Genomic DNA, 16,920 nt, shown 5'->3' with positions numbered 1-16,920 from the left:
CGCACCCAAGAAAACAACCATAACCGCTGCATACGCCGCCGTAGCGGAAAAAATCTCCAGCGGCTTTCTCGAGTGATATACGACACAAAGATAGAAAATATAAACACCGCAAATCCAGAGATAACAAGCACGTGATGTCCGCCGCACACACATCGTCTCCCGCCTTTGCCTTTTCGTTGTCGAGAACCAGAACCATGACTATCATTGGCCATATTATCAGTCCACCTCCCATGAACCCTGGCAACAGCTTCTTTAGAAACCTGGAGATTTTGCGGAGACCAGGGGATGTCGGCTCGGAGGCATTTTTCGGTCCAGACTCCTAGTGTTTAGCTGTCTTGGTGGATTAGGATGATGCCGGTGACATTTGTTGGTGGCTGGTTCTCGAACTGGGTGTGGAGTAGGTGTTTGAGGACTTTGAGGTTGTTTGGCATGCTGCTGTGGAGTTGGAGATTGTCTTCTACTGGTGATTTGGTTTCGATGAGTTGGTGGCTGTACTCCAGGTCGCGGACCGCTGTAACTATTTCGAGGCGTTACCAGCCGTACTCGTGGAGTTATGGGAATGCTTACTATAATAATGGAGAATACTGCCCCTGTAGCTTAAGTTTGGATTTCCCCAATGTGTCGAGTCTTCGGTAGACACGGAGTATCGGAACATCGATGCCTGTTCAGCTAGATTTACTTGACGTTGACGAACTTTGAGTGTGTAAAGTCGTTGTAACTGCAGTGGCGCCCCGGCCTTTCGTGTTAGCAAAGTGGACAGGTCTGTTCGGGCTGCGAAAAGGTTGGCTTTACAATGCTGGATGACATCGTCAAGGTGGTGCTCTGGAGAAGAACTCGTCGTTGTATCAAACCCCTTTTTATCTAATGAGTGGCATTCAGCGCCGGGTGTGATGGACCCGAACTCGATATCCGCTGGATGAGGTGATAGTGGTGTGTCAAAGTTCATGAGGGGCATGTTTTAGACGCAACGAACCACTTCCTTTGAGCCACACGGGGGATTGGATAAAGGCGAGGTTAGACAACAGCGAGATCTTTAGCTGCATACTTATATGGGCGTGCTGGATTCATAGGCTAGGTAGTAAAAGGGTTTTGGGTCGTGTAACGCGACTTAACATTTCGACGCGCGTGTTGGCTGCTGTTGTTAGACTGGCTCGGTGAGACGAAGCATCGTTGTGTTGGAAGCCGGAACTTCCGGAACAATATATTCCTCGCGTTGCGTACATTTATATGATCTCCTGGCTCTCATATCCAATAGCAACAATCAAATCAATGCCGACTTGAGTCAGGGGTTAGACTGCGGCACGGAGCGCCAGACAACACCCCCAATGTCCGCCGTCCACACAAATCCCGTGTCTTCAGTCACGCAGACCTCCATATCCCGAAATGTCTCGCAGGTGAAGTCACTCTTGATGGTTGTTGTTGTCAAACCGCTGAAGTTCACGCTGTCGTTTTTGTTAACAATCTTCCCGTGAAACAGACCTGAAAAGAACATGGAAGGGAAAACTCACGGCTGATCCCCATCCAACTCCCTACACTGCCAATCCGCCTTGAGCTTCAGCTCCTTCGTCTCCGGATTAAATTGCACCAAGCAGGCATACGGCCAGAGCGGCTGATCGTTCGCCCCGTCGGCTCCGATGACGCACTCGAACCAACCCCCTTCCCTTCCAGCCGCTCTGCTGACTGTGACTGGAATGGGGTACTGAAACCCCGAGTATGTCGCCAGGATGATCTCAAAGTTGATTGCCTCCCACTCTTCCTTCTCTGGTGTGTAGACAATCTCGAAGGCCGAGAACTGCCATTTTGGGGCGAGGATCGAGGTGATGGTGCAGGTATTGTCCCGCGGGATTGGTTCAGTCAGAGAATAGGGCGGGAGGGTAGTGGCGCTGTCTACATTTCCTGCGAGGACGAGAGTGGGATTGCGGTCGCAGACTGTCTCGTTGATCGCAGAGCCGGCCGAGAGGGGTGTCGTGGTGCAAGTGAGCGGGAGGATTGTGCTCGCGGAAGCTGTGAATTGGAGTCTTTGGACATCTTCGTCAGTGATGGGCAAATGGATAAGAAGGGAAGCTGAACTGACGGCTTTGATGGATTCTCGTCATCACAAAACCAAGTTTGTCTGACTGTGAACTTGAAATCAGAAGGGTCGAAGCTGGCCGTGGTGCTGATTGCATATCTGCTCCCTCCGAGATTCCCGAACTCGGACCCGGCGCAGATCAGGCTCGTTTCCCCAGCTGGACCTACAAGGGAACCATGCACGCAACCACCCTCGTACCCATTGGCCGTGTTTGTAAACAAAAGATTGAAGGTGCGGGAAGGCGTCTCGACGTTGCCATCCGCTGGCCGATCCGTATAGTAAATATGGGTAATATTCCATTCTGGCTTCTCTGACGCTGCTTGACAACCTTTTTGGTCATGACCTTGCGGGCCTGCCGCCCTGTCTGGGGTGATGGAGACTGGTGCGTGGAGCGTCCCTTGAATCAACAGTGGGGGGAATGTAGAGCTGGCTTCTGGTTCCGGTACATCGTAAAGAGAGATACGAGCCCGGCCTGATGCCGTGAATTGGACTCTACATGTATTTGTGTCAGTGAAAGCCTGAACACCAAAGTAGGTACTGGGAGCTTACGGAGTGCCTCGATCGTTACAGCTCCAGGTTTGGTTCACAGAGACCTGAGCCACAGTTCCCTCAACCAAGGCCTTGATTTCAATTGTGCCGTTCCCAGGGGCTGACTGTCCAGACACAGAGCAGAGATTGTACCCTTTCCTATCGATGCCGCATGTTGCTTGGGCGGTATAGTTCGTTGCCCGGTTTAGAATACCAAATGCCACCTTCCTCTCGTCGTCGACCAGATCCTTGAAGTCGGTGATGAACCAGCTGGGGATGTTGAAGGAGTTAGTGGTGCACCCGCCTCCGACAGCGGGCGGGCCTTGGGCTGTTACGAGCACTGCTGCTGACAGAATCTTAAGAAGGAAAAGAGCCCACATTTTGACTGCAGCACTGGTCAAACAATGCCATAGAGTGTACAATTGGAAGGTTGGACTGCTTGGTTATAACTCAAAGGTTGACGTCTGTTATAGAAACTGTGTTGAGGACCGGCCTGGCATTCTACGAGGGGAAACATGTGAGGGGCGTTCCCTTCATCAAATAGCCATATTAAGCTCGATTGGAGACATATTGACTGACAACCTGTAAGATCTTCAGCTGACATGCCGGGTTATGTTCCGGGAGAAATGGATCGGCAGATCTCATCTGTCCTGCTTTTTTTTTCCCGTGCCAGTCCCCAACATCTGGTTACACCCCTGAATATTTGGTCCGTATTCTTGTCCGTGGTCTGTAACATGCCATAGCCAAGACGGCTCGAGATATGGTGCAGCGGGTGCAACCAAGGGCGATATTAGCACTGTATTCTATCCATACTGGTATTTTGAAAGGGCTTCTAGAAGGATTTGGGAAACAACATGTCACAAAACGTGCAAGTCGACTGCTATCTAAGACATGTTCTGATTTTGAACAACGGCAGACCCTAACCCCTGAACCCCTGAGTGATGGTGGATCCACACCACCATTGCGTCCGTAAAAGGCTTAGTCTATTTAAGTTGCTGTGCCACTGCTGCAGTACCGTACCTGCAGCCACAACTGGTTTCTGCGGCTGAGCAACGCGCTTCAGGCACTCAGCACCACTCTCACCGCTCACCGCTTGCCAAGCATCACCATCAGGTTCAGTCGAGAAATGTATTACAGACTTTCTCGTAACCAAATAACATCTCCCCTCCAGTCTAACGATGTATGTCAACAAGATCGAGGCACAACCCCCACCTCCACCTCGACATTACAATCCACCACCCCCAGCTCGGCGCCCAACCAACCCTTATGACGTCGATGAAACAAGATCCAATCATGTCAAGTTTCCGGGAGAGTATTATTCCTATGGCTATGGAGCACCACCCCGGCCTTCGACTGAATATGCTGGACATGGACCCCGTGGACGTAGTCCGACTCCGCCTCCTCCTTCGACCTATTCTCGCCCAGCCGCCGGCCGTACCAACTACACGCGACCATCAACTCGTAGGACACACCACACAGTGACACATACACGGTATACTTCACCTGTTCGCGAGCGTGATAGACGCGACCTCTCGCCAGCCTCGCCAACATATTCCCCGGCGTATTCACCTACTTCACCTGTCCTGGCACCAGCTCACCCTAGACGATCATCCATTGAGTATATCCGGGTCCCTGAATACCCGGTGGAACAACGAAAAACCGAGTTCATTGTTGAGAAGAGGAGAGATGCCGCTTCAAGTGCCGAGGAGGCTGAGTGGGACTACAAGAGGCCGCCCAGGCGAAAAAGGACTCGGGATGAGAGGGATGATGGGAACTTGGATGAGGAAGACTTGGTTCTTATGGGGATGTGGGAGACTGATGCTGCATTTGAGTTCGGGCCGACGAGGAATCCGGTTGCTACAGGTCCTTACTCCTTCGTGCCACCAAGTGCTTCCAAAGATCCCCTGGGAGATGTGGGCAAATTGTCAGACGACGACTCTCTGGATACAACAGAGCAGGATATTGAAGCCGCTGAACGTTTAACTGGGACTGCGTATCAAGTGCTCGAGTCCGGCTACACAGGTGACGGAATGATAGGTGGACAGCATGGTGCGCAGTTGGTGATAACTCCAGGGGAACGTGTACAGCACCAGCCTGTCTTTCGGTGGATTCACTTTAGTCATAAGTCCATGGACTTTGACAACTTTGCAGTGCGTCACACCATTTATATCTTTCTTCTTCTTTCGCTTGGCTAATGTTGGCTTGTTGCCATTCCACTTAGACCCAGACAACACGCTTGCTTGGCCTGACCAAAAGCGAACGGCAAGGTGTCGCCGATCTAATCGCACGGGTCAAGCGTCAAGGCATCAAGCAAATACAAACCTCGAACGGCTCCTACGTGCGACATATGGAGCCAAAGTTCCTCCAAATGCCTGTTCCTTTTGACCCCAGTCTCAAGGAGCAAAGCTTTGCCAACCGGACCGTCACATGGATCTGCCTGCCGTACTTTTCTCTAGAGAAGTATTCCGGCCTTCTCGCCGCCGAAAACGCCAGCAGCTTTCCCGTTCAAACGCTGCTCCAGGCTCAGTTTTCGAGAGCCACCAAGGACCGTGATATGCAACAGGCTGTGCGTCAGCTCAAAGGAGCGCCTGCTGAGCTATGCTTCCATATAGCACAACTCTGGTGTATCGTGGTAGACAATTGTAGGTCACATACTCTGTTACGCAGCAGTCAAGAATCCGATTAACAGGTTTTATCTAGCTCTTCTCCTGACATGTGGTCGGATGCCGTTTGACGCCCTCTGCGGCAACAACATACACAGGGTCACAAAGACAGCCCAGGAGATATCAACGCTGAAGCCCGCCGCCAGAGTCTTCATTCGTTATCAGAACAATATTGTCTGGGCACTACCGATTGAAGAATGCGGCAGCTGGTTTGTACGTCATCGGTACCCCATGATACAAACATGACTGAGCCCCTGAATGCTAATTGCAATACATCTACTGCAGTCCTTTATGGCACACTTCCTCGAGTTTTGGCCTCGCACTCTCAATTTCTTCTACTACAAAAGACCCGTTAAACCTGATGAGTGGCCGTGGATCACCAAGCTGGCTTCCCGTTCTCGTGCTGGAATCTTGCTCGAAATGCAGATTGGGTATGTTGCACCCTCTTCTCTTGAACACAGGCTGTAGGAAGGCCACTAACAGTACAAAGACACAAGCCGGCGCTGCCATCTCCTATGGGCCTCTCGTCTCTCAAACGGGAGGAGCGTGATGACGAAGTACAATTTTCAGCCTCGAAGCAGCCTGATGACTCGAGTCAGAGAAAGACAGTTCGGATCACCATTCCACGGGAGGGCAAGGAAACTGCAGAGTCAAAGTTGAACTCTGCCTTTGCCGTCTTCACCTGCCTGGACGGTGTATCAAACTCAGGTATAGGCGGGATCAACCATGACGTCTTCAAGGACTACTTTGTGCAGGTCGACGAGTACTTGCTCAACAAAACCGCACGTCAGGATCAAAAAGCCTACAGCGAGTTGCGGCAGTCGAAACGCCGCGATGTGTACAAGCTTCTTGAGGAGGAAGGAGGGAAAGGGAAAGAAGAATCACCGCCCTCGGAACGCGAGAAAAAGATGTACGAGAGCCGAGTGAGCTTCTTTAACAAGGCCGACATCGTCTTCAAATTTTTTTTTCCGTCCGAGTTGGAGGTTCCGACTGTTGATAGGTTCTGGGGTATTGTTTTGAGTCTAATAGAGGTATGTACCAAATCTCCAACGGACACGAAAAGCAACATGCTGGGCTAACACATCTAGCACCCAACGTTGGAGCCTGACGATCCTGTTGAACCTCGCTCCAAAGAGATAAACAAAGCAAAACGGTCCTTGCAAATGGAGAAGCTTGCCCGCCAGCGAAACGAAGTCACCAAGACTCTCGACCGACAAATCGCTGCCCTCTCCTCCTTCAACGCCACATTCAGCGCCGCCTCCCCAGAAGACCTCGAAAAAGTCCACACCCCCTGGCTCCTCGTCGACGCCTGGATCCACATCCTCCTCGGCCTCGCCATCTCCCCCAAAAACACCACCCGCTCCGAATTCCTCCTCGACTCCGGCCTCTCCTCCCTCCGCCAAGGAACCGACACCATGATCCAATCAGTCGCCAACTCGTTCGAACGAACCCTTTTCGATAGATCAGTCATCCTCCCAACGGACCTCTTCTCCCTCATAAGCATGCAGCTCCTCAAAGACATCACCCCCGCCCTTCCCGACATCAGCGAGACCTACTCCTCCTACCTCGACACCATCGAATCCGACATCACCACCAAACCCTCCACCCGCACCCACGAGTACAAACTGGGGAGGCTCAAACAAGAAGTGTCCATCGTCCAATGGACCGTCGCGTGGCAGAGGTCAATCTTTGACGCAATGTCGCAGAGTTCAACGCGGAACTGGAGGATGCAACCCCGCCACCCCCATACGAGTCACAGGGGGATGTACACCTACACGCAACTCCCCTCCCCAGACATAACCGTCAGTACCCACGGATACAGACAACTACTTATCGATGAGATCATCAGCTTTACCGACCGCCGCGACAAGGAGTTTAGTGAACTGCGAAGTCATGCTTCGCATTTGGAGGAGTTTAATAGGAATAAGCTGGATACCACCCGTGACAGGCAGGAGAGGGCGATTTACGCGTTTACGATTGTGACGATTGTTTTTCTGCCGTTGAGCTCGATTGCGAGCATTTTTGGGATGAATTCGGCTGACGTGAGGGATATGGAGGTTGGGCAGTGGGCTTATTGGGTTACTGCGGTGCCGGTGACGGTCGGGGTTGTTTTGGTGGGGTTGTGGTGGACGGGGGAGATGGGGGGGGTTGTTAGGACGGGGATGGAGTGGGTGAGGGGTTGGTGGGAGGGGGGGAGGTGGACGGAGAGGGAGGAGGATATGGTGCCTATGATGGGGGGGTATGATGGTGGTGGTGAGAGGGTTGGGTGGAGGGAGAAGGGGGGGTATGTGGTTGGGGGGGTGAGGAAGAGGAGGTGAGAGGTTTGTTTCGGGGTATCTAATCAGATGTCGTAAAAAGTAGGGTTTTACCCAGCCGAAGACTATGTATGGTAATAAGTCTTCATTATCTCTCTGGCCAGTCACCAGATTTACTCCAATGTGTGGACTGTCATGCATGGCGTGTAAGGTGGTTTCCACCGTCGTCGTCTGTTTTTCTAAAGCTCACGGGATGGGGATCGGCATGAATATCGTGGCCACCTAGCCTTCAGAGACGGTCAATTATACGCTGTATTTCGACTAGGCTCTGCTGCCCAATGTGTCTTGTATGATGGCTGCAACATAACTACCCCCTGAGGTTGGTAATAGGGGCTAGGCCGGGAATAATTAGGACCGTACCTTAGGCAGAGAGAGCTCTGACTGGACCAACGGAGCTGCCGCCTGAAAGCTACGAGAATGGTTTAGTGAGCATTACTCCTTGAACCCCACATATGCGGCGGCTGCCTGCACATCAATTGATCTTCACGATTGATAAAGAACCGACTTTTCCTCTGATTCTCCAGCTCATCTCAGCACCACCTCCATACTGTTCAACATGGGGATCGATTCCATTCCAACAGAGGTCCTGGACCTCATTTTTGACTGCCTTGAAAAAGAAAAGCCTGACAAAATGAATCGATACCGTCATCTTGGAGCAGCGGTGAGGCCAGAAAGCCTTCGAAACGCCCGTCTAGTCTGTCGCCAATGGAACGCTCTCGCAACAAAGCACCTCTTCCGAACCATCGCTCTCATGCACAACGGAAACGACAAGGCGTTCGACACGTGGAAGCAAATTGTCAACAGTCCGGCCGTACAGCAAGCTGCCCGTGAAGCCGAGGTTTACAGTGTCCGCCCGCCACCGTGCAGCTATTACCGCCAACTAGAGCGCGATTATGAAACATGGTGTTCGTGGGACTCGGGAGACTGGCCCGAGTTCGTGACAGCGATCCAAGGCCTCGGAAGCTTGCCCAACCTCCGGGCTGTCAACATTCGCTTCACAGAAGGGTGTGAAGGCGTCGAGAAAAGCGGCTACCGTGAAGAAATCGTGGAAACCTTTTCTACCCGGATGCACACAATTGAGAACGTGTTCAAAGCGATCCAACAGCGGAAATCCCGTGCCAACCAAGTCATCACCCCCATCACATCTCTCACCATCGAGAACCTGCAAAATATGCCGTTCACCGAGTTTTTGGAAACCGGCCTCTTCCGCTCGGTCATCGAGGACATCACAGAGCTGCGTCTTTTCGTCGCTCAGGAGGATCACGACGACGGCCCCGACTACGACCTGTACTATGACGAGCGTTTCACATTTGAGCCCTGGCTTCAGGACGAGTTCCTCCCCTGTTTCGCCAGCCGGCTCACATCGCTCAACATAACTTTCGGCGAGTGCTGGGGGGTTGCCCCCGGGTATTTTGATGGAAAGGGTCTGCATTTCCCCAATCTCAAAACGCTGATACTGGGGGAGTATGTCATTGGCCACCACGACCAGTTCGACTGGGTTCCAGCCCAAACCACGCTCGAAACACTCTGCCTGAACCGATGTATGATTGTCTCGTACTTAGAATACGCCAGCGACGACATCGAGAAGTGGGACGACCTTACCACCCATGACTGGAAGTTTGTCGCGGATCGGGGAAGCGGTTGGACCCTTCACAAGTTTGACGGTGCTTGGGAAGTGATTTTTGATACCATACGGACAAGACTCCCCAATCTTATTCAATTTCGTATGGAGCATGCAAAGTTGAATGATGTCGCCGGCCGAGGTTTACGCTCGGTAGATGATATGGACTGCTGCCTCTCGGCTAAGAGATATGTCCGTTTCTCATCTGGTACGATCTCACCCTGGCAAGAATCAGACAGCGATGGCCACATGGATATCGAGTTGGGGGGTGAGGACGAGGCGGAGTGTTCCGGAGTTAACCGGGCAATGGAGACGCAGGAGGGAGACATGAGGGCATTCAAGGAGCTCGTTCAAGCAGTTGAAGAAAGGGCGAGGAGGCTGTTGTGAGCCATGTCGTTCACTGAAAGTACCAGTAAGCAGCACAATTGTACGGACAAGCATGCGCTGCCCTACTACCTACATGCTACGTACCTGCTACCTACCTACTCGATGATAACATCATCAATTTCTGAGCATACTGGTCCATTCAGGCAATGAAATGAAACACGCAAAGGCGTTGGGTTAGCCTCGTGGTTATCGTTGGTCTGAGCCTGATGTTATGGGATGATATCCGGTTTAGGGTTATTTGGGCGATTGACATAGGAGGCTTGCGCTTGACGTGGGAGGCGGGAGGCTAAGAGAGACACGAGGAGATACGAGGAAGTTCGGACGGTTCTAGTGGACATTCCGCATGCTTTGTAGGGGAGGTCCGGAGGTTTGAGAGGTGTAAGAAGGCGTCGTGGGCAGTGTTTTTCATTTTCCTTTCTTTTTCTTCTTTATCCAACAATTCAATCTTTTACCTGTGACCCACGCCTGTACCCAGTCGTGGGCCCTTAATACCTGGTGAGTACCTACACAATTGCTGCAACATGTTCGGTCATACTGAAGATTTCCAGCCTCTTGCATTGATCCTGGGCATATATAGGTATTGAGCTTCAGCTCTGTTAATGCTGTCTTTGTCTTGAGCTGGGGGCTTCCAAACTGTTGAATACAGTATAGGATCCAAAAAGGTATTAATTCTGGTATTATACGAGGGAAAGTCCCTAGGTAGCCCGATAAAGCCGAACCTCGTAGCTTAGGTCCCACTGCCAAGGTGATAATTGACCTAATAGTGGGTCTGTTTGACCAATTTGACACAAACCCAGGGTTAGCAGTGAAACGCACGGTCCAGGTCATTCCGAAAGACACCTCCAACCCTGAGACAAATCATCCAATCGGACTTATTCGACCGGTTGATCGACATGGAACCCCTCCAACGTCGCATACCTTGTTCACAGCAACATATCATCTGGGAATTAGCCCCCAACTCGCAACAAAATGGCAGCCATAGCCCGGATCACGGCGTTTGCAAAAACCGCTCGGCTTGCGCCTTGTCCTCCACGAACCATGGCAACATCAACCACCAGTACCAAACCCGACTGGTCCCCGGAGAAATATCTCCGCTTCGAAGCTCCCCGCGGCAGGCCCATCAACGACTTGATCTCATTCCTCTCCCGCTCCGGCCTATCACAACCGCAGAGGATCATCGACTTGGGCTCCGGGCCGGGAAACTCGACCATTGCCCTCAAGAAGCAATGGCCTGGCGCACAAATCACCGGCGTTGAGCTCTCCCCCGCCATGGTCACCGCTGCCAGCGAGAAGAATGGCGGCGAAGGCATCGACTACCAAGCCGGCGATGTGAAGGACTTCATCGCGCCCCCAGACACCGACCTCATCTTTAGCAATGCAGTGTTCCACTGGCTGCGTAGCAGTGAAAGAATCGCAACGATTGTGCAACACCTCAAGCGACTAAAGCCAGGGGGTTTGTTGGCGTTCCAGGTGCCGGATAACTTTGCTGAGCCATCTCATCGTTTGATGAGAGACACGGCATACCACTCTCCGGGACCGTGGGCAAAGTACTTTATGGGTCAAGACCAAAAGCCGGAGCTTGACCCGATCGAGTCGGTCGGGACATGGTACAGCTCACTGAAGCCTCATTGCGAAAGCGTCGAGATCTGGCACACGACATATCACCATATCCTTGAGGGACATGAGGCGATTGTCAAGTGGTTTGAGACCACGGGGCTGAAGCCATACCTGGATTTGTTGGAGCAGGATGAGGCAGCAAAGAAGGCGTTTTTGGAGCAGTACGTGAGAGGACTGAAGAGAGAGTATCCGACATTGGCGGACGGAAGGGTGGTGCTTCACTTTCCCAGGTTGTTTGTAGTAGGCTTCCGAGGTAAGGCATGAGTCTTCCGCCGTGCGACTTTGGTGATGCCATGACGTTTGCAGTGGAAGTGAGAAACTGAGGACGGATTCTGATGCGGGGTATCAGTCAGACCGGTGGGATTTGGTCAACACTAGCCACACATTGTATCTAAAAGGCGGGGGGTATTTAACTACTGTGTTGCGCATAGGGAAACTAGAAGATGAGGCTTGTGCTACTTAATTGACTCTTGAAGAACATAGATGCAATTGGGAATCATCTGTGACCTGATGTACCACCTTGTCCCATCGGAAAGGAGGTCTCATCCATCGGCGTTGAGCCACAATTGAGGACATCTTCTGGGGACAGTGGGAAATCCGTCCTCAGTGGGGCACCGTCTCATCCAGTGGCTCTGATTGGCCACTTATAGGTTAACCGAAATCAGCCCTGTGAGGGCGCCAGATGCCTGAGGCGCAGTCGCCGCACCAGACGGCCGGATTGGCAGGGATCAGCTGCGCGGGCTGTCTTTTTGCGCGCTGCGCCTGAGGACGCTCTTAAACCCATCATGACCCTGACTGCCGCCTCCTTTCGTCCTCTCTTTTTCCTTACCCATTTTCTTACTTTCGCTTCGATACCATACCCGTCAACCAAAAATTATCACCAAAAATCCTGAAAGGTCACTTCCAACGCCCTATTGCGCGCGTCTACGCGCCTTTGTTTCAACACCCTTGTCAGCGTCATGACTGCCTAGATACTGCTTACCTAGCCGTCGAAGAATCCAAATTGTGAGCTCAGATCTCGGACACTACTACCTAGCTGCCTGCATGTGCAACCCGTGAAGTTTGTTTCTAACACTCCAGATTTAGCATCACCCTGTGTTCATTGAGCAACGTCGCCATGGATTTTCGACCTTGGAACCCTGCGCCCGACGATCCACAGCCCACCACCCTCACCATGGCTTCCTTCCCCCGCAATCGACATCGAGGTCTCTCGGTAGGAGCTGGACGGAACCTTGAACGTCGGTCTGAGAGTTGTCTCAGCTCCCTCGGGAACAAAGATACCGCGTGTTCAGGGTTCAAGCCAGTGCTTCAAAGAAGCGCTTACCTGGACGGTCCACTTTCCAAAGGTCGAGATCTCGAGTTCAAACGCCAACCTCTTTGGTTTTCTGGATTGCCGCGAACACACCCGACCCCGTGGTCAACCCCCGCCCAGATATGCGCTCCCATAATGGTGGGTCGTCACGACCCAACACCACACCTACCTCTCTCAAGCACAGAGAGCACTCAATCCTGGGCATCCCGGACTCCGGTTCAACGCACCACCCACGACTTCTGCTATGTCAAGATGAAACCACGGCATGAGGTTCCGATTCGGCAGACTCGTCAAGAATATCATTTTTGGGGTCTCGGAGGAGACAATTCTTCCCTTCGACCACTGGTTGAAGATCCATTTGGCGGTTCTCCACATCAGCGTTTGGATGGAGGCAACGAGTTGGACACGGCGACCTCAACAGGATCAGTCCTGTTCGGGCAGACGATAGCATTCACTAACATCTAAGGATGCGGCAACTAGAGGCCGAGAAGGCTTCGCGACCTAGAACTACGTCGTTAAACTGGTTCCTGCCCGCTATCGCCAACCTAAACCTGCTGTCTTGACAAAAGATTTTGCTCGCCGCCACCAATCAACAACGCTCATCAATCGCAACTGCAACCAACCGAAACCAAACAATTTCAACCCTACCAAATAGCATCTCCAGCTCACGGCACATCAACCGTGAGTTGGGTCTTCACGATGTCTACCAACGCTTATTCCCCCCAACCCCACTCCCCCTGCGTCTCATCTGAGGAACAGGGGGAGTGGGTGTGGGTTCCGAAGACGGCCATGCCTTCTCCTCAGGCTGGTCAGCTCGACTATCAATTCACCACCACACCACTCTTCACACCCGCCTTCGGCGACTCCTCCGTTTCACCCAGCACACTCTCCGCCGACCCGTGGGACTCGTTGATGATGACAGGTCAAGTGGATAACACATTGTTTACTTCGCCCTCGTCCTCCATGATTAACGAGTTTGGTACCCCTTTCACAGGCAGCCCTGCTGACGCCCTTCTCGAAGACTTTGGCCATGTAGGCCGGTCGGATCTCTTTCCCGAAGTTGTTCTGCCCCTTCAGGACTTCCTTACGGACGATCTCCTCACCCCTTTTATGGACGCTACGCTCTTCCCTGCTGTCGATATGAACTTGAACCTGAACACCTTCGTGCCTGATGTTACAACGCCTTTTTCTCACTTCGGCGTCGCCCTCAGCCCCACGTCGTCTGTTCACGAGAGCTCTCCGACATTCAGCTACAGCCCTCCCATTTTCGACTCACCCTTTCTGGCTACCACTGGGGCTTCTTCCGATATCACCTCCCCCTCTACTCCTCACATCCACTCGTGCTCCGAGTCCAACTGCTCCAAGACCTTTGGCAAAGTGTCTGATCTCAAGAGACACGAACGTAAACACCGCCAGCCATTCCGATGCGAGCTCTGTGGCAAGGGACACCTTGACAAGCGCGCGCTTGGTCGGCACTTGTGGGCGAAACACCCCGAGTACGCTCAGCAACACAACACCAGGTCAGAGCGGATAAGGTGCACCGAGTGCGACTACGAGGGGAGGGCAGATAATGTCGCCCGACACTCGAAGCGACATGCCAAGAAGCGGTAGGGGGTTGAAGTGGTGTGTGAGCGCATGTGTGTGTGTGTGTCATGATACCCGTGAAGTCTTCTCCTTTTGTGTTTTCTTACCTCTTTTTGTTTCAGCGTGCATATCTTGTTTTGGCGTTTTTTGGAATTTGGAGAGAAGGATAGGGCCCGTGGTGAGTTAGGGTTCCTCTGGGTGGCTTAGATGATTGCGGTGGATAGGGACTTGGGTCAGTCTTTCTTGAAGCCAGTAGCGATGTCTCTTTACTTGCACAATAAAATCAGTAAAAATTTACGTATGGTGCCTTTTCTGTGATGTATGCTATGACACCGTTGGACACATCAACAGACCTCGTAGGGCATCTTACCTCGACGCTTGAAGATCCTTCCGGCGGATAAGATGTACTCATGTCCACTGCTTCGAAGGCATTTGACCTTGATCCTGCGCAGCAACTCACAATGGAATTGTACGACGCCAGGCTAGAAACAAAGCACCTCGGTTTTGACATGCCGTCGAAAAAAGGCACCGAATTGTACCATGGTTATTCATTGCGCCGCATCCCGCGCGAAAACTTGTCAGCCATATGATTCGTCCGCATTTGGTGTAACGGGTTGGCTAGAACCCCGGAGCCCGAAGATCCTCAACATTACAAGTGCTGAAAGAGCCCTGGTTTGTTTCCACCACTATGGCCTCATCCTTCAGCTCAGAAAGTTAAACTGAACGTATATGTCAACTAAGGTACCTTACAGTCAGAGTTTCATCTCGCAGAGCACCTGTTACGCCTTCTTCAAGATGGTCTCCTTCACCGAAATCCTCTCCTCCAACGCCCTCATCACCACCTCCACCACCCCCCTCCGCGTCGCCGTTTTCGTCGGGGGCACCTCCGGCATAGGCAAGCTCACCATCCGCGCCCTCGTCGCAACAGGCACCCCCATCAAAATCTACCTCCTCGGCCGAAAACCCTCCCAATCGCGCACCCTCCCCTTCATCAAAGAACTGCACACCCTCAACCCCAAAGCAGAAATCATCTTCATCGAAGCGGAAGTCTCCCTCCTTGCCGACGTAAAAAGAGTGTGCAGCCTCATTTCATCCCTTGAATCCAAAATCGGCTTGTTGTTCCTCTCCGCCGGCTTCGCACCCTGGGGGGGACAGCGGAAAGAAACCGCCGAAGGGCATGAGGTGGCGCAGGCGTTGGAGTATTACTCCCGCATGCTCTTCATTCTCCGCCTTCTCCCTTTCTTGGACAGTGGAAGGGTGGTTAGTGTTTTGGGTGGGGGGATGGAGACAACCTACTTTCTCGATATGGAAGACTGGGAGTTGAAAAAGGAGGGGAATTTCACTATTTGGAGGGCGAGGCCGCAGTATATTGGGATGAACACCATTATGCTGGATAGGTTAGCCAAGGAGAACCCCAACGTGACCTTTATACATTCATTGCCTGGGGCGGTGGATACAGGGAATGTAAGACGGGGTTGGGATGGAAAGTCAATTCTAGGATGGGCTTTTATCCGGTTTATCGAGGGGGTGAACTGGCTGGTGGCCTTTTCTGACGAGGAATCTGGACAGAGACATTTGTTTCAGAGCACGAGCGCTGCTTTTGGGGGGCGTGGTGTGCCGTGGAGTGGTGAGGCGGGTAGAGCTACGGCGGGAGGGTTGTTTCTTGTTAGCAACAAGTGCGACTGTACGCCTAATACGAAGGTGGTGGATCAGCTTCGTGACAAGGGGCAGGAGAAGTTGTGGGGGCACACGATGGAAATTCTCGGGCCATATTTGTAACTATTCTAATGTTGGCAAAAAGAGGGTGAATGGACTGAGTGAGAGAAGGGCAAAAATGGCAAAAATGATATTGTGGTTTGACTCTCCCGCCGGGAATTGAACCCGGGTCTCGAGCGTTGTTGGAATGACAAGCTCACATACTGACCACTATACTACGGAAGATTTACAGATGTTGACATCTGTCGTAGCTTGCTGTTGGTGGAGAAGCTGGGACCTAAGAAGGACAGTGGAAATTGCAGCTGAGACGCCCCCCCCTTTTGACTCGGTATCTTAGCGCAAAACTTTTGGACCAGGCGTCAAAGATTTCCTACCACTCTTGATTCCTGTTGGTTATTGTGTCCCTCTGTTTTACCTGAATGAAGACCTTTTGCTCTGCTTATCGTGAAAGTGAACTTGAAGCCTGCGCCAAGCAAATAACATCCTGTTGCAGAACCAAGTAACATCGTGCTGTGCTGAAGAAGTGGTCTGATGGTGACGAGGTAACTTCGCTCGCTGTAGAAACGCCTACCTTTCCTTTCCAGGAAAAAGATTGCCACTAGATAGGAAGACTGCAGGATCTGGCGTTGCTCGAGCATGGGGCGGGACAGACCTTCTTTTTGAACATCCACGGATTCAGAACTGATCATCGCAAGGAACGTAAGCTAGTCGGTTTTTACAGCTAGAGCTGAAGATTTCTGCCAACGTCAAGTTGGGGCCAAGCCAATCACATCCTCCCGGCAACTCAGACGAGCTGGCTCAAGGTAACTTTGGGTAACACCAGATACACCAAAAAGAACCAAGCCCTGGAGAAACAGGATTCTGTGGCCGAAGTATGCAGAAATGCAACTGTTCTGCTCCTCTCAGCCCCACATGTCACAGCTGTCAGTTGTTGTCAAATGAATCGAAGAACGGTTATACCCGCTGATCAGGGCCTAATATGGCGATCATATTATGGGACCTGACCATTGCGTCGTATCGTCAACCTCAAAAGAAAGCCATTATTGGTTGAAGCCGCCAGCTCAGGTCAGTTCGTAGCCTGCACGGGACTTTGGGTAGCGGTAGGA

The 16,920-nt window shown here is 52.1% G+C and overlaps 7 protein-coding genes across 7 annotated transcripts, besides 1 other annotated feature; 6 read left to right on the top strand and 1 right to left on the bottom strand.

Moving 5' to 3' along the window:
- Window positions 1-1,282: 1,282 nt before the first annotated feature.
- On the bottom strand, window positions 1,283-2,979 carry PODANS_4_2010 (uncharacterized protein; the record flags this gene model as incomplete). Its single annotated transcript, XM_001903789.1, has 4 exons — window positions 1,283-1,442; window positions 1,509-2,018; window positions 2,075-2,563; window positions 2,621-2,979. 4 exons carry the CDS (start codon window positions 2,977-2,979, stop codon window positions 1,283-1,285), a joined length of 1,518 nt encoding a protein of 505 aa, XP_001903824.1.
- Window positions 2,980-3,777: 798 nt separating this feature from the next.
- Window positions 3,778-5,730, top strand: PODANS_4_2000 (uncharacterized protein; the record flags this gene model as incomplete). The annotated part of the gene is made up of 4 exons (XM_001903788.1): window positions 3,778-4,749; window positions 4,827-5,245; window positions 5,289-5,475; window positions 5,548-5,730. The coding sequence occupies 4 exons, from the start codon at window positions 3,778-3,780 to the stop codon at window positions 5,728-5,730; spliced, it is 1,761 nt and encodes a 586-aa protein (XP_001903823.1).
- Window positions 5,731-6,170: 440 nt separating this feature from the next.
- Window positions 6,171-7,580, top strand: PODANS_4_1990 (uncharacterized protein; the record flags this gene model as incomplete). Its single annotated transcript, XM_001903787.1, has 2 exons — window positions 6,171-6,293; window positions 6,351-7,580. The coding sequence occupies 2 exons, from the start codon at window positions 6,171-6,173 to the stop codon at window positions 7,578-7,580; spliced, it is 1,353 nt and encodes a 450-aa protein (XP_001903822.1).
- Window positions 7,581-8,133: 553 nt separating this feature from the next.
- Window positions 8,134-9,585, top strand: PODANS_4_1980 (uncharacterized protein; the record flags this gene model as incomplete). Its single annotated transcript, XM_001903786.1, has 1 exon — window positions 8,134-9,585. One exon carries the CDS (start codon window positions 8,134-8,136, stop codon window positions 9,583-9,585), a length of 1,452 nt encoding a protein of 483 aa, XP_001903821.1.
- Window positions 9,586-10,554: 969 nt separating this feature from the next.
- On the top strand, window positions 10,555-11,466 carry PODANS_4_1970 (uncharacterized protein; the record flags this gene model as incomplete). Its single annotated transcript, XM_001903785.1, has 1 exon — window positions 10,555-11,466. The coding sequence occupies one exon, from the start codon at window positions 10,555-10,557 to the stop codon at window positions 11,464-11,466; it is 912 nt and encodes a 303-aa protein (XP_001903820.1).
- An 853-nt stretch (window positions 11,467-12,319) lies between these two features.
- On the top strand, window positions 12,320-14,125 carry PODANS_4_1960 (uncharacterized protein; the record flags this gene model as incomplete). The annotated part of the gene is made up of 2 exons (XM_001903784.1): window positions 12,320-12,945; window positions 13,084-14,125. The coding sequence occupies 2 exons, from the start codon at window positions 12,320-12,322 to the stop codon at window positions 14,123-14,125; spliced, it is 1,668 nt and encodes a 555-aa protein (XP_001903819.1).
- A 768-nt stretch (window positions 14,126-14,893) lies between these two features.
- PODANS_4_1950 (uncharacterized protein) lies at window positions 14,894-15,877 on the top strand (the record flags this gene model as incomplete). The annotated part of the gene is made up of 1 exon (XM_001903783.1): window positions 14,894-15,877. One exon carries the CDS (start codon window positions 14,894-14,896, stop codon window positions 15,875-15,877), a length of 984 nt encoding a protein of 327 aa, XP_001903818.1.
- An 81-nt stretch (window positions 15,878-15,958) lies between these two features.
- Window positions 15,959-16,039, bottom strand: a tRNA (tRNA-Asp).
- Between the last annotated feature and the right edge of the window lie 881 nt (window positions 16,040-16,920).

Source organism: Podospora anserina, chromosome 4 (assembly GCF_000226545.1).
Source record: "Podospora anserina S mat+ genomic DNA chromosome 4, supercontig 1".
In the NCBI taxonomy this organism is placed as follows: domain Eukaryota; kingdom Fungi; phylum Ascomycota; class Sordariomycetes; order Sordariales; family Podosporaceae; genus Podospora; species Podospora anserina.
This window is presented reverse-complemented; position numbering and strand designations above follow the sequence as displayed.